The sequence below is a fragment of the Rhinoderma darwinii genome, chromosome 5 (assembly GCF_050947455.1).
Source record: "Rhinoderma darwinii isolate aRhiDar2 chromosome 5, aRhiDar2.hap1, whole genome shotgun sequence".
Taxonomy (NCBI): Eukaryota; Metazoa; Chordata; class Amphibia; order Anura; family Rhinodermatidae; genus Rhinoderma; species Rhinoderma darwinii.
Window position 1 is genome coordinate 269,094,490 of NC_134691.1, and position 17,642 is coordinate 269,112,131.

At 39.5% G+C, this 17,642-nt stretch overlaps 1 protein-coding gene across 1 annotated transcript in view; it reads right to left on the reverse strand.

Annotated features, from left to right (window-relative positions):
* The window catches only part of LOC142652906 (collagen alpha-6(VI) chain-like), a 79,012-nt gene that overhangs the window by 36,181 nt on the left and 25,189 nt on the right, over positions 1-17,642 (reverse strand). Inside the window, exons 15-21 of the mRNA XM_075828600.1 lie at positions 15,172-15,216; positions 15,007-15,060; positions 9,456-9,518; positions 8,576-8,641; positions 7,412-7,465; positions 6,797-6,832; positions 4,030-4,092 (exon numbers count right to left, since the gene is read on the reverse strand). Of these exons, the coding sequence (XP_075684715.1) occupies positions 4,030-4,092; positions 6,797-6,832; positions 7,412-7,465; positions 8,576-8,641; positions 9,456-9,518; positions 15,007-15,060; positions 15,172-15,216 (381 nt within the window). The remainder of the gene's footprint in view (positions 1-4,029; positions 4,093-6,796; positions 6,833-7,411; positions 7,466-8,575; positions 8,642-9,455; positions 9,519-15,006; positions 15,061-15,171; positions 15,217-17,642) is intronic.

A 17,642-nucleotide genomic window follows, 5' to 3' on the forward strand; every position in this document is an offset into this window, starting at 1 on the left:
ATCTGCCATCGAGGGAAAATCGGGACACCGCCATACACATTAGATAGTCCGCCAGTCTTGATGAAATCAGGATGTTCGGCAGATACAGATCTAATGTGTATGGCCGCTATTAGCCAAATGGCACAATATTTTTGTGTGCCGTTTAGGCTAATAGCAGAGTGGGCCTATCGCCAAACTATGCTACACTTAAATAGCAAATCATAGTTTGACAACAGATCTAATTTGGTCTGTAATGAGGGTGTTGATGCCAAGAAAAAAAAGTTTTGATAGAACAGGCTGACAAAATGACTGTTGGTTACTAACTTGACTGTGCTTTCTGATTTTACTTTAGCCAAAATACGGGCTGCAACAAAGTTCAAAAAAGTCAATATCTCTGAATGTAAATGTTTTTACAAAACAGTAGTAAAGAACAATGCACATTATCAGTTTATAATAGCATCATAAACAATGCTTATATATATTTTCTATCATGAGCATGATAACAGTAAAATAAAAATGACATCAGTATACAATATAAATATAGGCCATTTTTACGTTTTTGGGGGAAAATTTTAAAGAAATATATTCAATTACATAAAGACTTATGGGTCCGGAATGCTCTTAGCAAACGTGGCAAGAATTGTTGTTTTCTTTATCTCTTTGGTCATGACAACTTTGGACAGCTTTAAAGACAATACTTTAATGATTTCATATTTCAAGTTATTTTTTTTAGTAAAGTGGACAGTCAGTAAGTAAGCCAGCTCCTATATTTACAGCTTCAGCAAACTCTGTCTGTTTCTGGCATCCTTTTAGGTGAGGTCTTTTAGAAGTAACTATAACAATTTGCAATCATGTATGAATCTCTTATGTGACTCCGTTTTCTGGACTAACATTAACTAATAATAGCTGTCATATGTAAAGCCCTTACACCCCCAGCCCTGGGACCAGAGACAGGGTTCATTTCTTCTCCATGGGACAGTCCTTGCCAAATTTACTATCTTCCCATACATGTAACACTATTTCTATTCTGCAGAGAACAACAAAACTATTGCACATTACCAATATACTTTAACCATTTAAGGACCCAGCCTGGGACTTAAAGACCAAGCAATTTATTTATTTGTTTTTAAATTTTCACATTTTAAGGGCCATAACTTTTATATTTTTTACCATCGATGTAGCTGTATAAGGACTTGTTTTGGTGGGATGAGTTGTATTTTTCAATGGCACCATTGTGGCGTAAATATACATTGCCTTGCGAAAGTATTCACCCTACTTAGTGGTTTTCCTGACTACATTTGCAAGTTGTTGATTAACTTATTGATTAACTTTTGTTAACTTTTTTTTTGGGGTATTGGCAAAAAATAGCATCTCACCACTGTTTTTCGCGTTTTCAATTTACGCCCTTCCCCATACATCATAAATAAGATATAACTTTTGTTCTATGGGTAAGTACAATTATGGCGATACCAAATATAATCTTTTTTGTTTTTTACTACTTTCCTCAATAATAGCACATTTCATGGAAAAAGTTTTTTATGTTGCTGCATTTCAAGAGCCATAGCTTTTTTATTTTTCCATTGATGTAGCCTTGTTTTTTACATATAGATTATGAATTACCATTTTGTTGCTAACCACGCAGTCTAATTAACATGTTAATATTATTATATGGGTCGTTACCATATACTGTATGTGGTATTTTTTAACAGTTTTACAAAATAAAACCACTTTTTAATGGGAAAAAAAAGTTGTTGCTTTTTTTTACTGTGAACACTTATTTTTTTAATACATTTTGTTAGACATAATTTAATTAATTTTTTAGTCCCACTAGGGGGCTTCACATTGTGATCTTCTGATTGCTTATATAATGCTTTGAGATACTCAATATACTAAAACAGGCAGTCTATTAACAAATTCACGGGCAGTTTTTTAGGCCATGCCTTTGCCCATAGAAACCCACCAGCGAACCACAATTGTGATGCGGGGTGTTAATGGACTGACAGAGGAGAAGCTCCTTTCCTCTGTCAAACACCTTAGATGCCGCGGTTGCTGACAGCACCGACAAGATCAACATGTATGTCACGGTGAGGGAACGAGCACCTCACTGTGACCTACATTTTCATCATGGGTCATTAAGTGGTTAATTGGTATTTCGTATTTTCCCTGAAGCAGCTATTATGGGAGAAATATTAAAAAATATAACTCATCCCAGCAAAATAAAAGGCCATCATAAAGCTACGTCGTTGGAAAAATAAAAAAGTTATGGCTCTCTGAATGTGGCGATGCAATTTTTTTTTCCTACGAAGAATTATTTTATTGTATAATAAAAACACAAAAAATATTGATTTAATAAAAAGAAAATAATTCAATCAAAGGTGAACATAGTCTTTAAGCTAAACACCAAATTCATGTTTAAGCAATATAGAGTTGATAGCTCTTAGTTGGCCAATTCTTTGTTTTATTGATGAATTCAACAACTTAGAGATGTATAAGTAATTAACTTACCTGTAGTACTACCCTAACGACAAAGAGAATGGCAACACCAAGTTGTCAATTTATTTATACATTTCCAGGAGGAATAACAGAGAAATGGCACAACGCAGGCTTTTAAATAAAGGTACTCCAGAATTTTTTACTAAAACAAATATGTCAGGAGAGCTGACAGGTCCTTTTATCCCTTTGGCGACATCCGCCTTACATGACTAGCGGATGTGCGCCGTCAAAATATGGGGCAAGTTGAGCTCACACCATAGCCAGCGTGTATCGGCTGTTTCATACAGTTGACACCCATCTGCAAAGACCAGAGTTAAAGATAATTCAGATCCCGACTATTTAATCCCTCCGATGCTGCAGTAAAAAGCGACCACAGCATATGAGCAGTTAGACAGAGGGAGGGGGCTCCCTCTGTCCCTCGACTGCACCCCAAGATAAAATCGGTGCCGATCAGTTGCCATCGTAGACGGAAGCCTAGTGAAGGCCTCCTGGTCTTCCCTCTGTGTGCTACTATTAATGCAAGGCTTAATAGTAGAGCACAAAAAAGAACATACACAGCAAAACATAAGTACAGCATGGTAAAATCCCCTAGGGGGACTAAAATAAAAACAAAAAAACTATTTTTAATAAAATAAAATAAAAAAGGAAAAGTTAAAAAAAAAGTTTCACATAAAATATATAAACAATAAAAAATAAATATAATTAGTATCACCGCCTCCGAACTATTAAAATAAAAGATACTTCTTAGTAAAGGGTACCAGACTCCCGTGCTACCTAAAAAGGGCACAAGTATACCGCAGAGGTAATAAATAATTGTAATTATTAAATGTAGATTAAAATGATAAGTCTGAAAATAACACGTTTCAGGGAACAATCTCTTTCCTCAAGTCAAGATATAAATTTGGTATCACCATATTCATACTGAAGCGCAGTTTTTAGAGCCCAGTGAACGCCGTAAAAACAAAACCCGAAAAACGATGATGGAATTTATATTTTTTTTCCACTTCACCCTACAAATTAATCTTTAGATTTTTTTCAGTATATTATATGGTACTTTAAATGGTACCATTAAAAAAGACAAATTGTCCGGCAAAAAAGGAGAACTCCAATGTTGATGCAAAAATAAAAAGGTTATTGCTCTTGAAATGTGGGGAGGAAAAAAAAAAAAAGAAAATTAAATGTTTCCTTAAGGAGTTAATAAGAATATGTTTGAGATTGCTCATGTATGCTTTAGGGCCCAGTATATCAGACAGGGTCACTGAGAATGGATTTTACCCATCTTCTCAATCTGGAGAAGCATGCTAATTGTTTTCTCTCCTAAAGAGAATACTGTATATGGGTATTGTGGTAATAATTAAGTCATACAGAAAAATAACTCATAAGTCATCTAACTGGATGAATCCTCTCAAGGCTTGAAGTTTCCCTTCAAATTACTAACAATCAAACCCAATTCAAATTGTTGGTATAAAAATGAATGAATGAATGAATGAATAAATGAATGAATCAATAAATAGAATTTTTTATTTATTAAGAACCATATGGCATGCGCTTATTTACCTGAGGACCCCTAAAGCCTTGTTCTCCTACAGCACCTGTTTCACCAGGATTACCTTTAATTCCCTACAAATAAATATTGATGTTACCTTTATGAAATTAATACAAATAGCAATGAATGAATTGTAAAAACTTTCACTTAGTATATAGAGCATGCTACATTGTTTAGCAGTCATATAAAAGCTACAGTCTCTTGTATAAATGTATGTTATTTATGATCATGAAATGGTATCTGTACATTTAAATATGAACGTGTAATGTAGTATTTTAATTTTAGGATTTGGTGTATACCTTTACTGCATATCTGTATCTTGATCTTCTGGTATAGCACACCATATTGAAGTATTTATATATTAATACATAATGTATTTTATAATAGGTTTTGTTTGTTTTAGTCCACCTACACAACAATTGCATTAATATTATTTTCCCACTGCATCCACAATGAAAAATAAAGCAACTTTGCAATAGGTCTTGATGAAAAATTTCCTATTGTTTTGTTCCTATAGCTCATATACAGACCTATGCATCGCCTTGGTAACAGACAATAAACAAACACTATTCCTGCAGTCGTACTCCATTCCATCTGTTCCCTGCTTTTGACTAACATACATTCAGTAGGGGACATATGGAAAGCATTGTATCTGCAGGATCCGACTACACAGGATTTGTTTGCTGTCTGTTACCATGGAGACACTGAGGTCTGCATAGGAGCTGTAGAAACAAAATGTAAATGTAAATGTTTAATTAAAACCCTTTGCAAAGTTGCTTCATTTTTAATTGTAAAAAGAAATTGTGTTTGCGAAGGTGGACATAGCTTTTAAAGCCTAAGGGCATGACCACACGTGGCGGATTTCCTCCGCAACTGTCCGCATCAATGCCGCACCTAATCCGGGTTGCGGATTACGGCTGCGGATCTGCACAAAATGTGCAGAAAATTGATGCGGACTAGCTGCTGCGGACTGCGGGAAAAGTGCTTCCCTTCTCCCTATCAGTGCAGGATAGAGAGAAGGGACAGCACTTTCCCTAGTGAAAGTAAACGAATTTCATACTTACCGGCCGTTGTCTTGGTGACGCGTCCCTCTTTCGGCATCCAGCCCGACCTCCCTGGATGACGCGCCAGTCCATGTGACCGCTGCAGCCTGTGCTTGGCCTGTGATTGGCTGCAGCCGTCACTTAGACTGAAACGTCATCCTGGGAGGCCGGACTGGAGACAGAAGCAGGGAGTTCTCGGTAAGTATGAACTTCTATTTTTTTGACAGGTTGCTCTATATTGTGATCGGTAGTCACTGTCCCGGGTGCAGAAACAGTTACTGCCGATCGCTTAACTCTTTCAGCACCCTGGACAGTGACTATTTACAGACGTCTCCTAGCAACGCTCCCGTCATTACGGGAGCCCCATTGACTTCCTCAGTCTGGCTGTAGACCTAGAAATACATAGGTCCAGCCAGAATGAAGAAATGTCAAGTTAAAAAAGCAAGACGCATCCGCAGCACACATAACATGTGCATGACAGCTGCGGACTTCATTGCGGAAATTAGAATCTCCATTGAAGTCAATGGAGAAATTCCGCCATGAGTCCGCCACTGCTCCGCAACAGACAGAGCATGCTGCGGACACCAAATTCCGCTCCGCAGCCTATGCTCCGCAGCGGAATTTTACGCATCGTCTAAACGAACACTGCTAAATTAAAGTGAAAGTCAATGGACAAACGGCTCAGCTGCGGATTAACGCTGCGGAGTGTCCGCAGCGGAATTTAAGTGAAATTCCGCCACGTGTGAACCCAGCCTAAAAGTCAGTTTGTGTCAGTCTGATATTCATTATTCCCATTGACATGGAGTCTGCCTTTTGAGGAGGGTTTCTGTTGCGGAAAATCCGCAGTTAATCCCAGTTAAATCCAGTTGTAATCCATACACTAAAGATTAGAAAAACAGCATTTGCTTTTTTATTTCTAAAGGCAGTGCCACTCCTGTCATGAGCTGTTGTCTGATATTGAGTCCTATTCAAATGGACATATATCATTGAACATCTACACATCCCATGGATTAGAGTATAGCTCTTTCTGAAATAAAACAGTTACCTTTTTCTAATCTCATACAACCCCTTTAAAGTTAAAACCATGTTCACACATTTAGGATTCAGTCAGAAACAAAGGCACCAATCTGCCTCAGTCCTGACAGAATCTACTAAAACTCTGCCCGCGGCATGAATCTGAGTGTCAGCTATGGATTTCTGCTGCGGATTTTCTAACAAACCCAAGTCCATTTTGCCTATGACAAATCTATACCGTGTGAACATACCCTTAAAGTATAATGTAAGGTATATTAAACCTTGTATAAAGATGAATTGCAATGCGTTTGTCCTGATGCATGGTATTTGCAAGGTTTATAGTAATGTTTATATTCTGATATATAAAGTTACGTTGTGTTTGTGTTGTCATGCAAATCCATATAATGATACCCTTAGTGAAAATTCCTGAAGATGTTTTCATAAAATAAGTGATTGTATAATGTTACATCCCACAATATGATCTTGTTCTTGCCAGAAATGTATTTTGAAACATAAAAAACTCTAAAAGTCAATGACAATTTATGTCAATTATAAGGATATAGTATTCGATACTGTTTGTTACCTTTTTTTGAAAAACAATAAAAACTGTTTATAAAATAGAAAAAATAAAAAAACAATTCTAAAAGTAACTAAAATTATCAAAAATTAAATGCTGATAAATGTAAATTTATCCTGGCTGTATAACTTGCTATAAACATACCGTTGGTCCAGAAGTGCCTCGTCGACCAGGAAGACTCTAAAATATAGAATAAGACTTTCTTATTTACTAACAGATAGTAAATTAACTCATTGTTTGGTCATTCTTAGATTAATACTGGATTTGGTGGCTTTGACATTCATAAAAAAGTATAAATTATACTACAATGGACAAAATGGATCCAATAGTAAAACTTAGAATGACGCCCGCTCCATCAGAACAGTAAAGGCTTAGAATTATTGTGGTGTCCTGTGCCTTTTCCGCCTTTTCTTGGTCTCTATAAGTGCTCTCTGTTGATTTTTCCGCTCTCGCCTTCCATCATTCACAGTTATCACCAACTCCACCTCTTACCTGAATGGAGATGGGCCCATTAGTTGCTGGATTTCTTGCTACCCTAGAAGTTTCACTCATGGTCGACACCTATTTTATTATTTTTGTATAAGTTCTGATGTGTATTCTCTATAGAATATGTCAAGGCTAGATAAATAACCAGTAGTAATACTGTATGAATAGTAAAGACGCCACCTATAGAAATAACATAGTAAACAGTTTGATAAATAACCAAATTAATTTGTATCATATGCTATATATTCTCAGGAGACAAAGTTTAAATCTTACTTCACTTCCAACTGCACCAGGTTCTCCAGATTTTCCTTCCAGCCCAGGTTCACCCTAGAAAGTTGTTTGAATGGAACATATTGTTTATTTAGTTATTTTGGTTCTTTTTCTATTTACCACTTATTCTGAAAGTGCTGCAGCGAAAGATGACTACTATGGGCCATTCTAAACGATAGAATGCTATACTATGGCTGTTACCACTGTTACAATGAAATGCAGATTATGCATAATATACTGTTGTAGAGAAGCACCGGATTTATACAGCGGAATTTACCCTTTGAAATGGATAGGGTGAAGCCAGCAGAAAATCCACTGCTAAATCTACAGCAAAATCTGCATGTTTCACATGCTGATTTTGCCACCGGTCCGTTGCAGATCTGCCGCAAAATCTGCAGTGGAAATTGTCTGCCACATATAAACGTACTTGTTATTTTCTTGATCGAGTTAAAGAATAAACGTAGAAATTCACTGATTAAATGTTGTCACACAACAAAATTGTGAACACTTTTTGCAAGCGCTGTTGTAATGTCGCGGTAGGGAGACAGACAGGTGAGCCCTAATCTACCCGCCACTCAGTCCCTGCCTACTTGCAACGACCAGCCCTAGGCGACGGGGTACAACTGGGCGACGGTCCCTACACTCAATAGGTGCACGACAGACAAACAGACAAGGGTACAAAGAAGCCGGGGAAATGGGGAAGTTGCCCACGGGAACACCGTGAGCAACAAGCGAGGTGAACGAGCCGAGTCAAAGCAGGAGATGAGCGAGGTACAAAAACGCTGAGCAGAAGAGTGGTCAGAAAAGCCAAGGTCAATAACAAGCAGAGGGTAGTAGTTCAAGAAGCTGCAGCAGGGCCAGGAAACCAGCAGAGAAGAATCACAAGCAAAGGAGGAACAGGAAAGGCAGGTATAAATAGACAGAGGGCGGGAGCTAGCGCCGCCGTCTGGCCAGGCTGTGATAGGCTCTCCCACTCCTAAGCCTGCCATCCTGAGTGGTGGAAGATGGAGTCAGTCTCACAGACATAGAAGCAGGTGCAGACTGATTACCTATGGGCGTTGACACAGAAGCTGTGTCTGGCAGATCTTTTACAGCTGTATATTCTAAAACTCTGGTGAAACTTAAAATAAAAAAAAGATTATGAAGAGCAGTACAATGGACAATCACCTCCATGCCTAATTCTCCTTTGGGACCAGGAGGTCCATTGATTGTGCTCTTTATTCCAGGATTACCCTGTGAATAAAACAAGATAAAAGTACTAGTTCAATGAAGAAAAAACATGATTGACATTTTTTATACAATGCTCTGAGGTGTTTCTTTTTATGATTTGCATTAATTATTCACATCACTATACAGTTTTTTGTTGGGATATTTCAGGTTATTTTTTTATAGTAATTTTCCATAAATACTTTGACATTTAGATATAGATATGGTCTATAGCCATTCATAGAATATAAATCAAATTTTTTTTGTTCCCATTAGGTGGCAGGGGGTTAAGTTATTACATGAACCAAACTAATTTTTGTTCATGATACCTTTGATAGTGAAAGTCTAAAATGTTGGCCACAGATCATGAATCAGTTTTCGGTTAAATTAAGGGGGTTTTCAACAGGACTATTATCGGGCAGACAAGCGTTCATATAACGCTCGTTGCCGATAATTGCCCTGTGTAAGAAGGGCAGCAGATGAACGAGCAAACTCATTCGTCTGCTGGTCGTACCGTTTTAAAAAACAAAAAATTTTAGTTGTCGGCAGCACATCTCCCTGCATAAACAGGGAGACACGCTGCCGACATGATAATAATGTATGGGGACGAGCGATCGGAGTAACGACCACTCGTCCCTATCCCTAGCTCTGTGTGACAGGAGCAATCGAGCGCCGATCAAAGATGTCTCATTAATTGGCGCACGCTGCACCGGCCGAGTGTCGGCCAGTGTGTAAAAGGACCTTTACTTAGTTCCCTAGCAATTTACTGGATTACATAAAAGAACAAAAGGATTAACCAATGGACGAGAACAATTAATGATTTTTGAAAGTATATACTTACTATAGAGCCCTTCGGACCTATATGGCCTTCATCACCTTTAGCTCCCCTTAATCCGGATTTACCCTATGAAAATTCAAAAACATTTTTGTCAGGTACGTCCAGGGGCAGACTGATTATTTAGACATTAGAGTAGTCACCAAGGGCCCATGGCCAGGGTAGGCCCACAGCTTTTTTGGTCAGTTAGAGAACTAGCTTAGTTCAAGTGCAGGGCCTTCAAAAACAATAAACTAAAAAAAAAAAGAAATACAAATGATTAGTGCTCCTATCAAGGATTTTGGTTACCCAAATCAAGTGTTTAATGGCTATAGTAGTTGGTAAGATGTCCATGACATTCAGTGGCAAGATCAATTCAGTCTGCCCCTGGTTACATCATACTTCTTAAAGAATGCAACATTTTGGTTATTGAGTAGTTATTTCTGTGAATTATCATCACTGTCCCAGTAAAATGTCTAAACCTAACCGGTATCCGAATGAAATTGATGTTCACATATTGCATTTACAGGTGCAAGACTTTTCTGGATCTTCAGCAGTTCCGGATTTACAATTTGGTGAATGGTGCAACAACTCCAGGCCTCCCCCCAAAAAAATCAATCTATGGTCTTAGCAGGTTTGGTCACTCCAGATGGTGTTCAAAATGGCCAGAGAGTCTAAAATATAACTTTTATTGAACACTTATAAACTAAACAGTAAACACACAATAAAAAGTGGCAAACGCTAGCTGACAGTATCTAGTTAATATAGCACGTTGCCAAAATACGCCGGGTCAGGAGCGACCTGGTGTGTAAGTCTTACAGCCAGCGGCTGCAGGACACTGTACTACCACTAACTCTATATATTGAATTAGGTCTAACTGTCAAATAGTCGTTGAGGTTAAAATGAAAGTAAGAGCCCCCACGACATGTTTCGCTACGAACGTAGCTTCTTCAGGGGTTTAAATGGGGCTAATGCATTAGCAGAGGGAACAGAGTATTTTGCACTTTATGCATAGGGCACAGAGCATGTGGCAAAATCTTTAGGGGGCACAGAGCATGTGACACTATCTACAAAGGTTACAGAGCATGTGGCACTATCTATGGGTGGTCACAGGGCATGCTGCACAATCTACAAGAAGCACAGAGCATGTGGGACTATCTTCAGGGGACACAGAGCATGCGGCATTATCTACAGAGGTCACAAAGAATGTGGCCCTGTCTAAAGGGGACACAGAGTATGTGGCACTATCTAATGGGGACACAGAGCATGTGGCGCTATCTACAGGAGCACAGAGCATGTGGCAATTTCTGCAGGTAGACACAGAGCATATGGCAATATTTACAGGAGGTACAGATTGTGTGGCACTATCTACAAGGGGCACTGTGTGTGGCACTTTATTTGCATGGGGCACAGTTCATGACACTTTTCAGGGCTGAAAGTGTGTGGTACTGTCTTTATGGGCCACAGCTTGTGTGACACTTTATTTTCAGGGGGCACATTGTGTGACAATAATATTCAGAAGCGCAGTGTGTGGCGGAATATTCAGGGGCACAGTGTGTGTTGCTATAATTTTCAGGGGGCACAGTGTGTAGCATTATGAGGATTTTGTGTTTGTATATAGGTGCGGATGTGTTTGAAAACAGGATGCCAAAGCCATCTGGGCTAGAAACTCTACAGAGAGTAGGTCGTGGCTGGCAGAAGTCGTTATGTTAGTCTGGATGGTAGGGAGAAGAAAAGGAAAGAGCAAGTTTAAAATCAGAAAAGAAAAATGCAGAAAAAACTGAGGCACCCCCAATTGATGCAATAGTGAGCTTCCAATTCCCTCAACAGCATGAATACAATGTTTTAATCCCTCAGAGTCTTTGTCACCCAACTTGACAAAGGCCCTGAGGGGTTAAAATGTTGCATTCATGCCGTCACTAATGTATCTATTAGAGTGCTGTGGTCTTTTATCCATTTTGTCTTAAAGAGGCTCTGTCACCAGATTTTGCAGCCCCTATCTGCTATTGCAGCAGATAGGCGCTGCAATGTAGATTACAGTAACGTTTTTATTTTTAAAAAACGACTATTTTTGGCCAAGTTATGACCATTTTTGTATTTATGCAAATGAGGCTTGCAAAAGTACAACTGGGCGTGTTGAAAAGTAAAAGTACAACTGGGCGTGTATTATGTGCGTACATCGGGGCGTGTTTACTACTTTTACTAGCTGGGCGTTCTGACGAGAAGTATCATCCACTTCTCTTCAGAACGCCCAGCTTCTGGCAGTGCAGATCTGTGACGTCACTCACAGGTCCTGCATCGTGTCGGCACCAGAGGCTACAGTTGATTCTGCAGCAGCATCAGCATTTGCAGGTAAGTAGCTACATCGACTTACCTGCAAACGCCGATGCTGCTGCAGAATCATCTGTAGCCTCTGGTGCCGACACGATGCAGGACCTGTGAGTGACGTCACAGATCTGCACTGCCAGAAGCTGGGCGTTGTGAAGAGAAGTGGATGATACTTGTATACACAACGCCCAGCTAGTAAAAGTAGTAAACACGCCCCGATGTACGCACATAATACACGCCCCGATGTACTTTTACTTTTCAACACGCCCAGTTGTACTTTTGCAAGCCTCATTTGCATAAATACGAAAATGGTTATAACTTGGCCAAAAATGCTCGTTTTTTAAAAATAAAAACGTTACTGTAATCTACATTGCAGCGCCTATCTGCTGCAATAGCAGATAGGGGTTGCAAAATCTGGTGACAGAGCCTCTTTAAGAAGTCCGTTGGACCTGGTTCCTGTGCCTACATGCACCCATCACTCTCATTTGATTACCACTCGGTTGTGCTGCAACCACTAGAGTCGGGACCCACTTTAAAGAGGTCGCCGTGAAGTGGCAAGTGGGCTTATATAGTTTGATCAAAATGTTTACAAAGAACCTCATGTTCATGTTTCTAAATTATGCCTAGCAGCTCAGATCAACGTATATACTGTGGATTGTGCGGTCCATGTCTAGTTTCTCACAATGCTGATATTGTATAGTCTATCCTCCTCATTTCCTTTGTTTTACTTGTTACCAGCACTCCACGCATTTGAAAAAATACCCAGCTGATTTTAATATCAGAATGACCTCATAAGTGTTCCTGCTCTTGCTTGTGCTCTCAGTTTGGCCACTGGGGGCGCATGGCAAGGTGAGCTCTTTCCATCTGTTCACATGTTGTGGTGCTGTATGGTGGTGTCTGTTGCTGTAGTGCTGCACTTGTAGGGGGACGTGGCCCAGAGCCAAGGAGGCTTGGCACGGTCTGAAGGCATGGGTGCTTTTGGACCCCTGGGTTGCTCCCTCTGCAGGAGCGGTGCTGTGGTGGCGGTAGCCGCCATGCGGTGCTGCAACCGCTAGAGTAGGGACCCACTTTAAAGAGGTCGCCGTGAAGTGGCAAGTGGGCTTATACAGTTTGATCAAAATGTTTACAAAGAACCTCATGTTCATCTTTCTAAATTATGCCTAGCGGCTCAGATCAACGTATATACTGTGGATTGTGCGGTCCATGTCTAGTTTCTCACAATGCTGATATATATATATATATGTATATATATATATATATATATATATATATATATATATATATATATATATATATGTGTGTGTGTGATTAAAACTGTAGTTATTGTATTAACCTTACATTGCAAACTATCTGAGCTTGGTTCTGGTTCGGTATATACTGTATGTGTAAGTACTGTGCTAGATTCTGGTGCTGTATATATGTCATGAGTTTGGTTTGTGTGCTGTATGTATGTACTGAGTGTCATGTCCATGGCCGCGGGCCGTCAGGTTCACTCACCTCCTGACGGCCGCAGCCATGGGTCGGCGAGCGCTGGCCCCAGTCTCCTCCTCAGGAGACAACAGCGCTCACTTCCACTCATCTCGGCTGGGTCTCGTAGGGTGTGCGCGCACGCTCATGCCCGCTCTAAAAGGGGCAGTGCGCGCACCGGACTTTAATGTGTAATCAGCCCATGAGTGCCCTGGACTGTAAGAAGAGCCCATGCCTGAGCGTTGTTTGTCGTTTCCTAGTTTGTCTAAGCAAATAGTCTCCTAGTGTTTTCCAGTTCCCAGTGTTCCCTGTTCCTGTATCCTGGATCCCGTGCTATACTGGTCAAGTGCCGTGCTGAGCTGTAGTCGTGCTGTGCTGTATACCACGCCTGTCCTGCTACACCATGCCTGACGATTGCGTGCTGCCTAGTCCCAGCCGAGCCTGCCTTGCTACTGTCCGAGCTGCCATATTTATGTACGAATCTTGGTTTTGGTGCTGTATTTATATACTTAGCTTGGTTTTGGTTTTGTATTTATGTACTGAGCTTGTTCTGGTGCTGTCTATGTACTGAGCTTGGTCCTGGTGCTGTATTTATGTACTAAGCTTTGTTAATCGTACTGTATTTATGTACTGATCTTTGTTCTGGTGCTGCATTTATGTACTGAGCTTTGTTCTGGTGCTGTATTTCTGTACTGAGCTTGGTTCTGGTGCTCTATTTATGTACTGAGCTTGATTCTGGTGCTGTATTTATGTACTAATCTTAGTTCTGGTGCTGTATTTATGTACTGAGTTTGGTTGTTCTGTTGCTGCATATATATATATATATATATATATATATATATATATATATATATATATACTGAGCCTGTTTCATTTATACTTTCTCTGTATTGAGTTATTGAGTTTGGTTCTAGTGCTGTATATATGTCCTGATTTGTTCTGGTGCTATATATATGTACAGAGCTTTGTTCTGGTGCTGTATTTATGTACTGATCTTGGTTGTGGTACTGTATTTATATACTGAGTTTGGTTTTAGTTTTGTATTTATATACGGAGCTTAGTTCTGGTGCGGTATATATGTACTGAGCTTTTTTCTGGTGCTGTATTTATGTTTTGAGCTTTGCTCTGTTGCTGTGTTTGTGTACTGAGTTTGGTTCTTGTGCAGTATTTATGTACTGTGCTTTGTTCTGTTGCTGCATATGTATACTGAGCTTATTTCATGCACTCTTTCTCAGTATGGAGCTTGGTACTGGTGCTGTATTTATGTTATTAGCTTGGTACTTTTGCTATACTTAGGTACTGAGCTTGGTATCTTTGTACTGTGCTTGCCTCTGTCATCCTATCTCTATATTGAGCTTGGTACTGGTGCTGTATTTATGTTATGAGCTTTGTTCTTTTGCTGCATTTATGTACTGAGCTTGTAAGTTTTTTTTATTATAACATTATTTATATACTGTATATGTGTTTACATTTGGCGACAAAAATTCTTCAGTTTAGGAGCCAATGACACTTAGGTAATGTTTTTAGTATGGAGCACTGCAGCAGTGTTTTGTTTTTTTTTAAATGTAAAACTTATATGAGCGTTGCCATAACACTAATCACACTACTCTCCCCCTCCTGTCCCAGAGGCACGGCGCAGCTCACAATAGGCCCATCATGATTTTCAGCTTCAGATTCATAAAAATAATAATAATGATCACGATATGTCTAATGCTTAAGCTGAATATATGTGCAGTTGCAAACATATTCTCAGGCATAGTATAGCATTCTACAAATATCTTACTTGCTCTCCGTTTTCACCATTTTCTCCTTTTTTTCCTGGATGTCCAGACTTTCCCTAAAAGAAGGACAGAAATTTTTTAAAAAAAGGAAAGAAAAGATATAACTGAGAATTTTTATTGCAATAAGATGCTAAAATAGTTATATACATGTATATTAAACAGTATACCTCTTCTCCATTAAGTCCATCAAGTCCAGGTTCCCCATTGTCACTCTGCAAAAACACAAGCAAATACATTTATGCTGTGTATATTAAATTAAGGAGCTTTATATAATCATTAAAATGATAGCTATAGTCATAGTAAAAATTAGGACTGCCTGTCTGAAAATAAATATCCGATCTTCTTTTATTGAACAAAAACCAATATATACAATTTTTAAGACTTGAACAGGTTGAACTAGAAGACCAGATGATCCACCAATGGGCCTAGGCTCTTCCATGATATTATGATCCACCAGTAGGCGAGGGTTTATCTTTGGGGGTTCTTACACAAATTACCTATTCATCATTATTGCTGACGTGGGCTATGTTCAGTAAAAACAGCATATTAGTCTATCCAAATAAAAGGGGACATACGATTATTGCTCATAGCTGGACAGTGGGAACTTTGATTAAAGGCAGACTCTTAGTATTTCAGTCCAACATTCCTTCAATACATGCACTATACAGTATATAGTATTGGTTGGAATGTGGGGTCTGTTTATTAGTAGTACATCGTAGTCAGTAGGAGGGAGAGTACAGAGCATGCTCATGGACTGAGCCTGCTCCATAAACCGTGGATGCCAGCTGTATATAACAGCTGACATCTCGCACTAAAGACCGTGATTGAAGATAACTCAGATATCGACCATTTAATTACTTAGATGCATCTAAGACTGTTAGACGGAGGGGGAAGCCTCCTTTTTCAGTCCATCAACCCCCAGTCGATCATAGGGTGCCAATGGTTCTTCAGAAAAAGCGTGGTGAACAGCAGCACACGTCTCCCAAGTTTCAATCAATAAGTTCTTTTATTGGTCAAACATCCAGTAAAAAATGGCAACGTTTCGACCCGTGACAAGTGGAGGGTCTTTCTCAAGCCTACGGGATTTGTGCTGCTTCAAATATTGTATTTTTAGGGTGCCAATGGTTGTCATAGCATCCTGGGGGCCTAATGAAGGCCCCCAGGTCTGCCATCTTGGTGCTCCTCTTAAGCCCTGCAGAGGCAGTGCTTAATAGGAGCCGGTAAAAATCACAATACATTGCAATTCATAACTATTGCAGTGTATTGTACTAGGGATCTTACAATCGCTTGTTAAAGCTCCCGTTTTTCAAGTAAAATAAAAAGGTTAGGTACACTAAATTAGCAACGATATTGAAATTAGGTTGTGGGCTTTGTGACAGTGGTATAGAGCAGCTGATTTTTATCAGAGAAGTGAGTGCATTTTTAATAAAGAACAATAAGACAAAAATGTAGAAATAAGATATAAACGCAGTAAACTGTTAACATTGTGCCCAGCATCATGCCCAGCACCGCAGACCTATTCAAGTAAAGAGTTATGCTGTGTTTATGAAAAAAAAATTAGAATGGGCTTTAATCGCATTACGGCCAGTTTAACCTAGAGTGATGGACACTACAATAAATATCTAGTGGCATATCCAAAATGACAAATATTATAAAAGATGTACAACAATTTGTCAAAGAACAAACAGATTGAGTGAAAAAGCAAAAAACAAAACATAGCCAACACCTGAAACTATACTTATCATATTTAAAAATGATCAAAACAAAATGGTTTAATAATAATACTGTATTTTAGTGTAAATTTGCTAAATGAAAGATTTTTACTTTTCGATTTTTTTTTAACTTTTTGCATAATTAACCCCTAAGGCCCTGTTCACACTTTTTTTGTGTTTTTTTATGAGTTTTTTGACGCGGAAACAGACAATTTTTTTTACCGCGAGCTGAAAAACCGCGTCGCAGTACAAAGAAGCGACATGACCTATCTTGAGGCAGTTTCCGCCTCCAAAACCCCATTTCAATCAGTCAGATACTGGAAAAAAACGCCTCGACGAGTGTTTTGACGAGTTTTTGTCAAACCACTGTGCAAAAAACGTCTGGAGCACCAGCTGGGTTCACACAGAGTTTTCTTGCAGGAGGAAATTCTGCCTCAAAATTCTGTTTGGAATTTTGAGGCAGGTTTTCCTCTGCCTGCACGCCGATTTTCATGGCGTTTTTCACCCGCGGCCATTGAGCACAGCGGGCATAAAACACCACGAAATACGCTTTCTCTGCCTCGCAATGATGTCACTGGGAGGTCAGAGGCGTAAACTCCCAAAGATAGGGCATGTCCCTTTTTTCTCCCGCGAGCCGGTTTTACTGCTGCCTCCCATTGAAATCAATGGGAGGCATTTTCGGCCGTTTTTTGGAGCGTTTTTCAGCGCGGTTTCCGCACCAAAAAACTCGTCAATATACTCCATGTGAACTCACCCTAAGGGCAAAGCCCCACGTGGCGGAATTGCTCTGGAATTCCGCTGCGGACACTCCGCAGCGTTAATCCACGGCGGACCCGTTTTTCCATTGACTTCCACTTCTTTTTAGTAGGGTTCTGTTAGGCGATGCGGAAAATTCCGCTGCGGAGCATAGGCTGCGGTGCGGAATT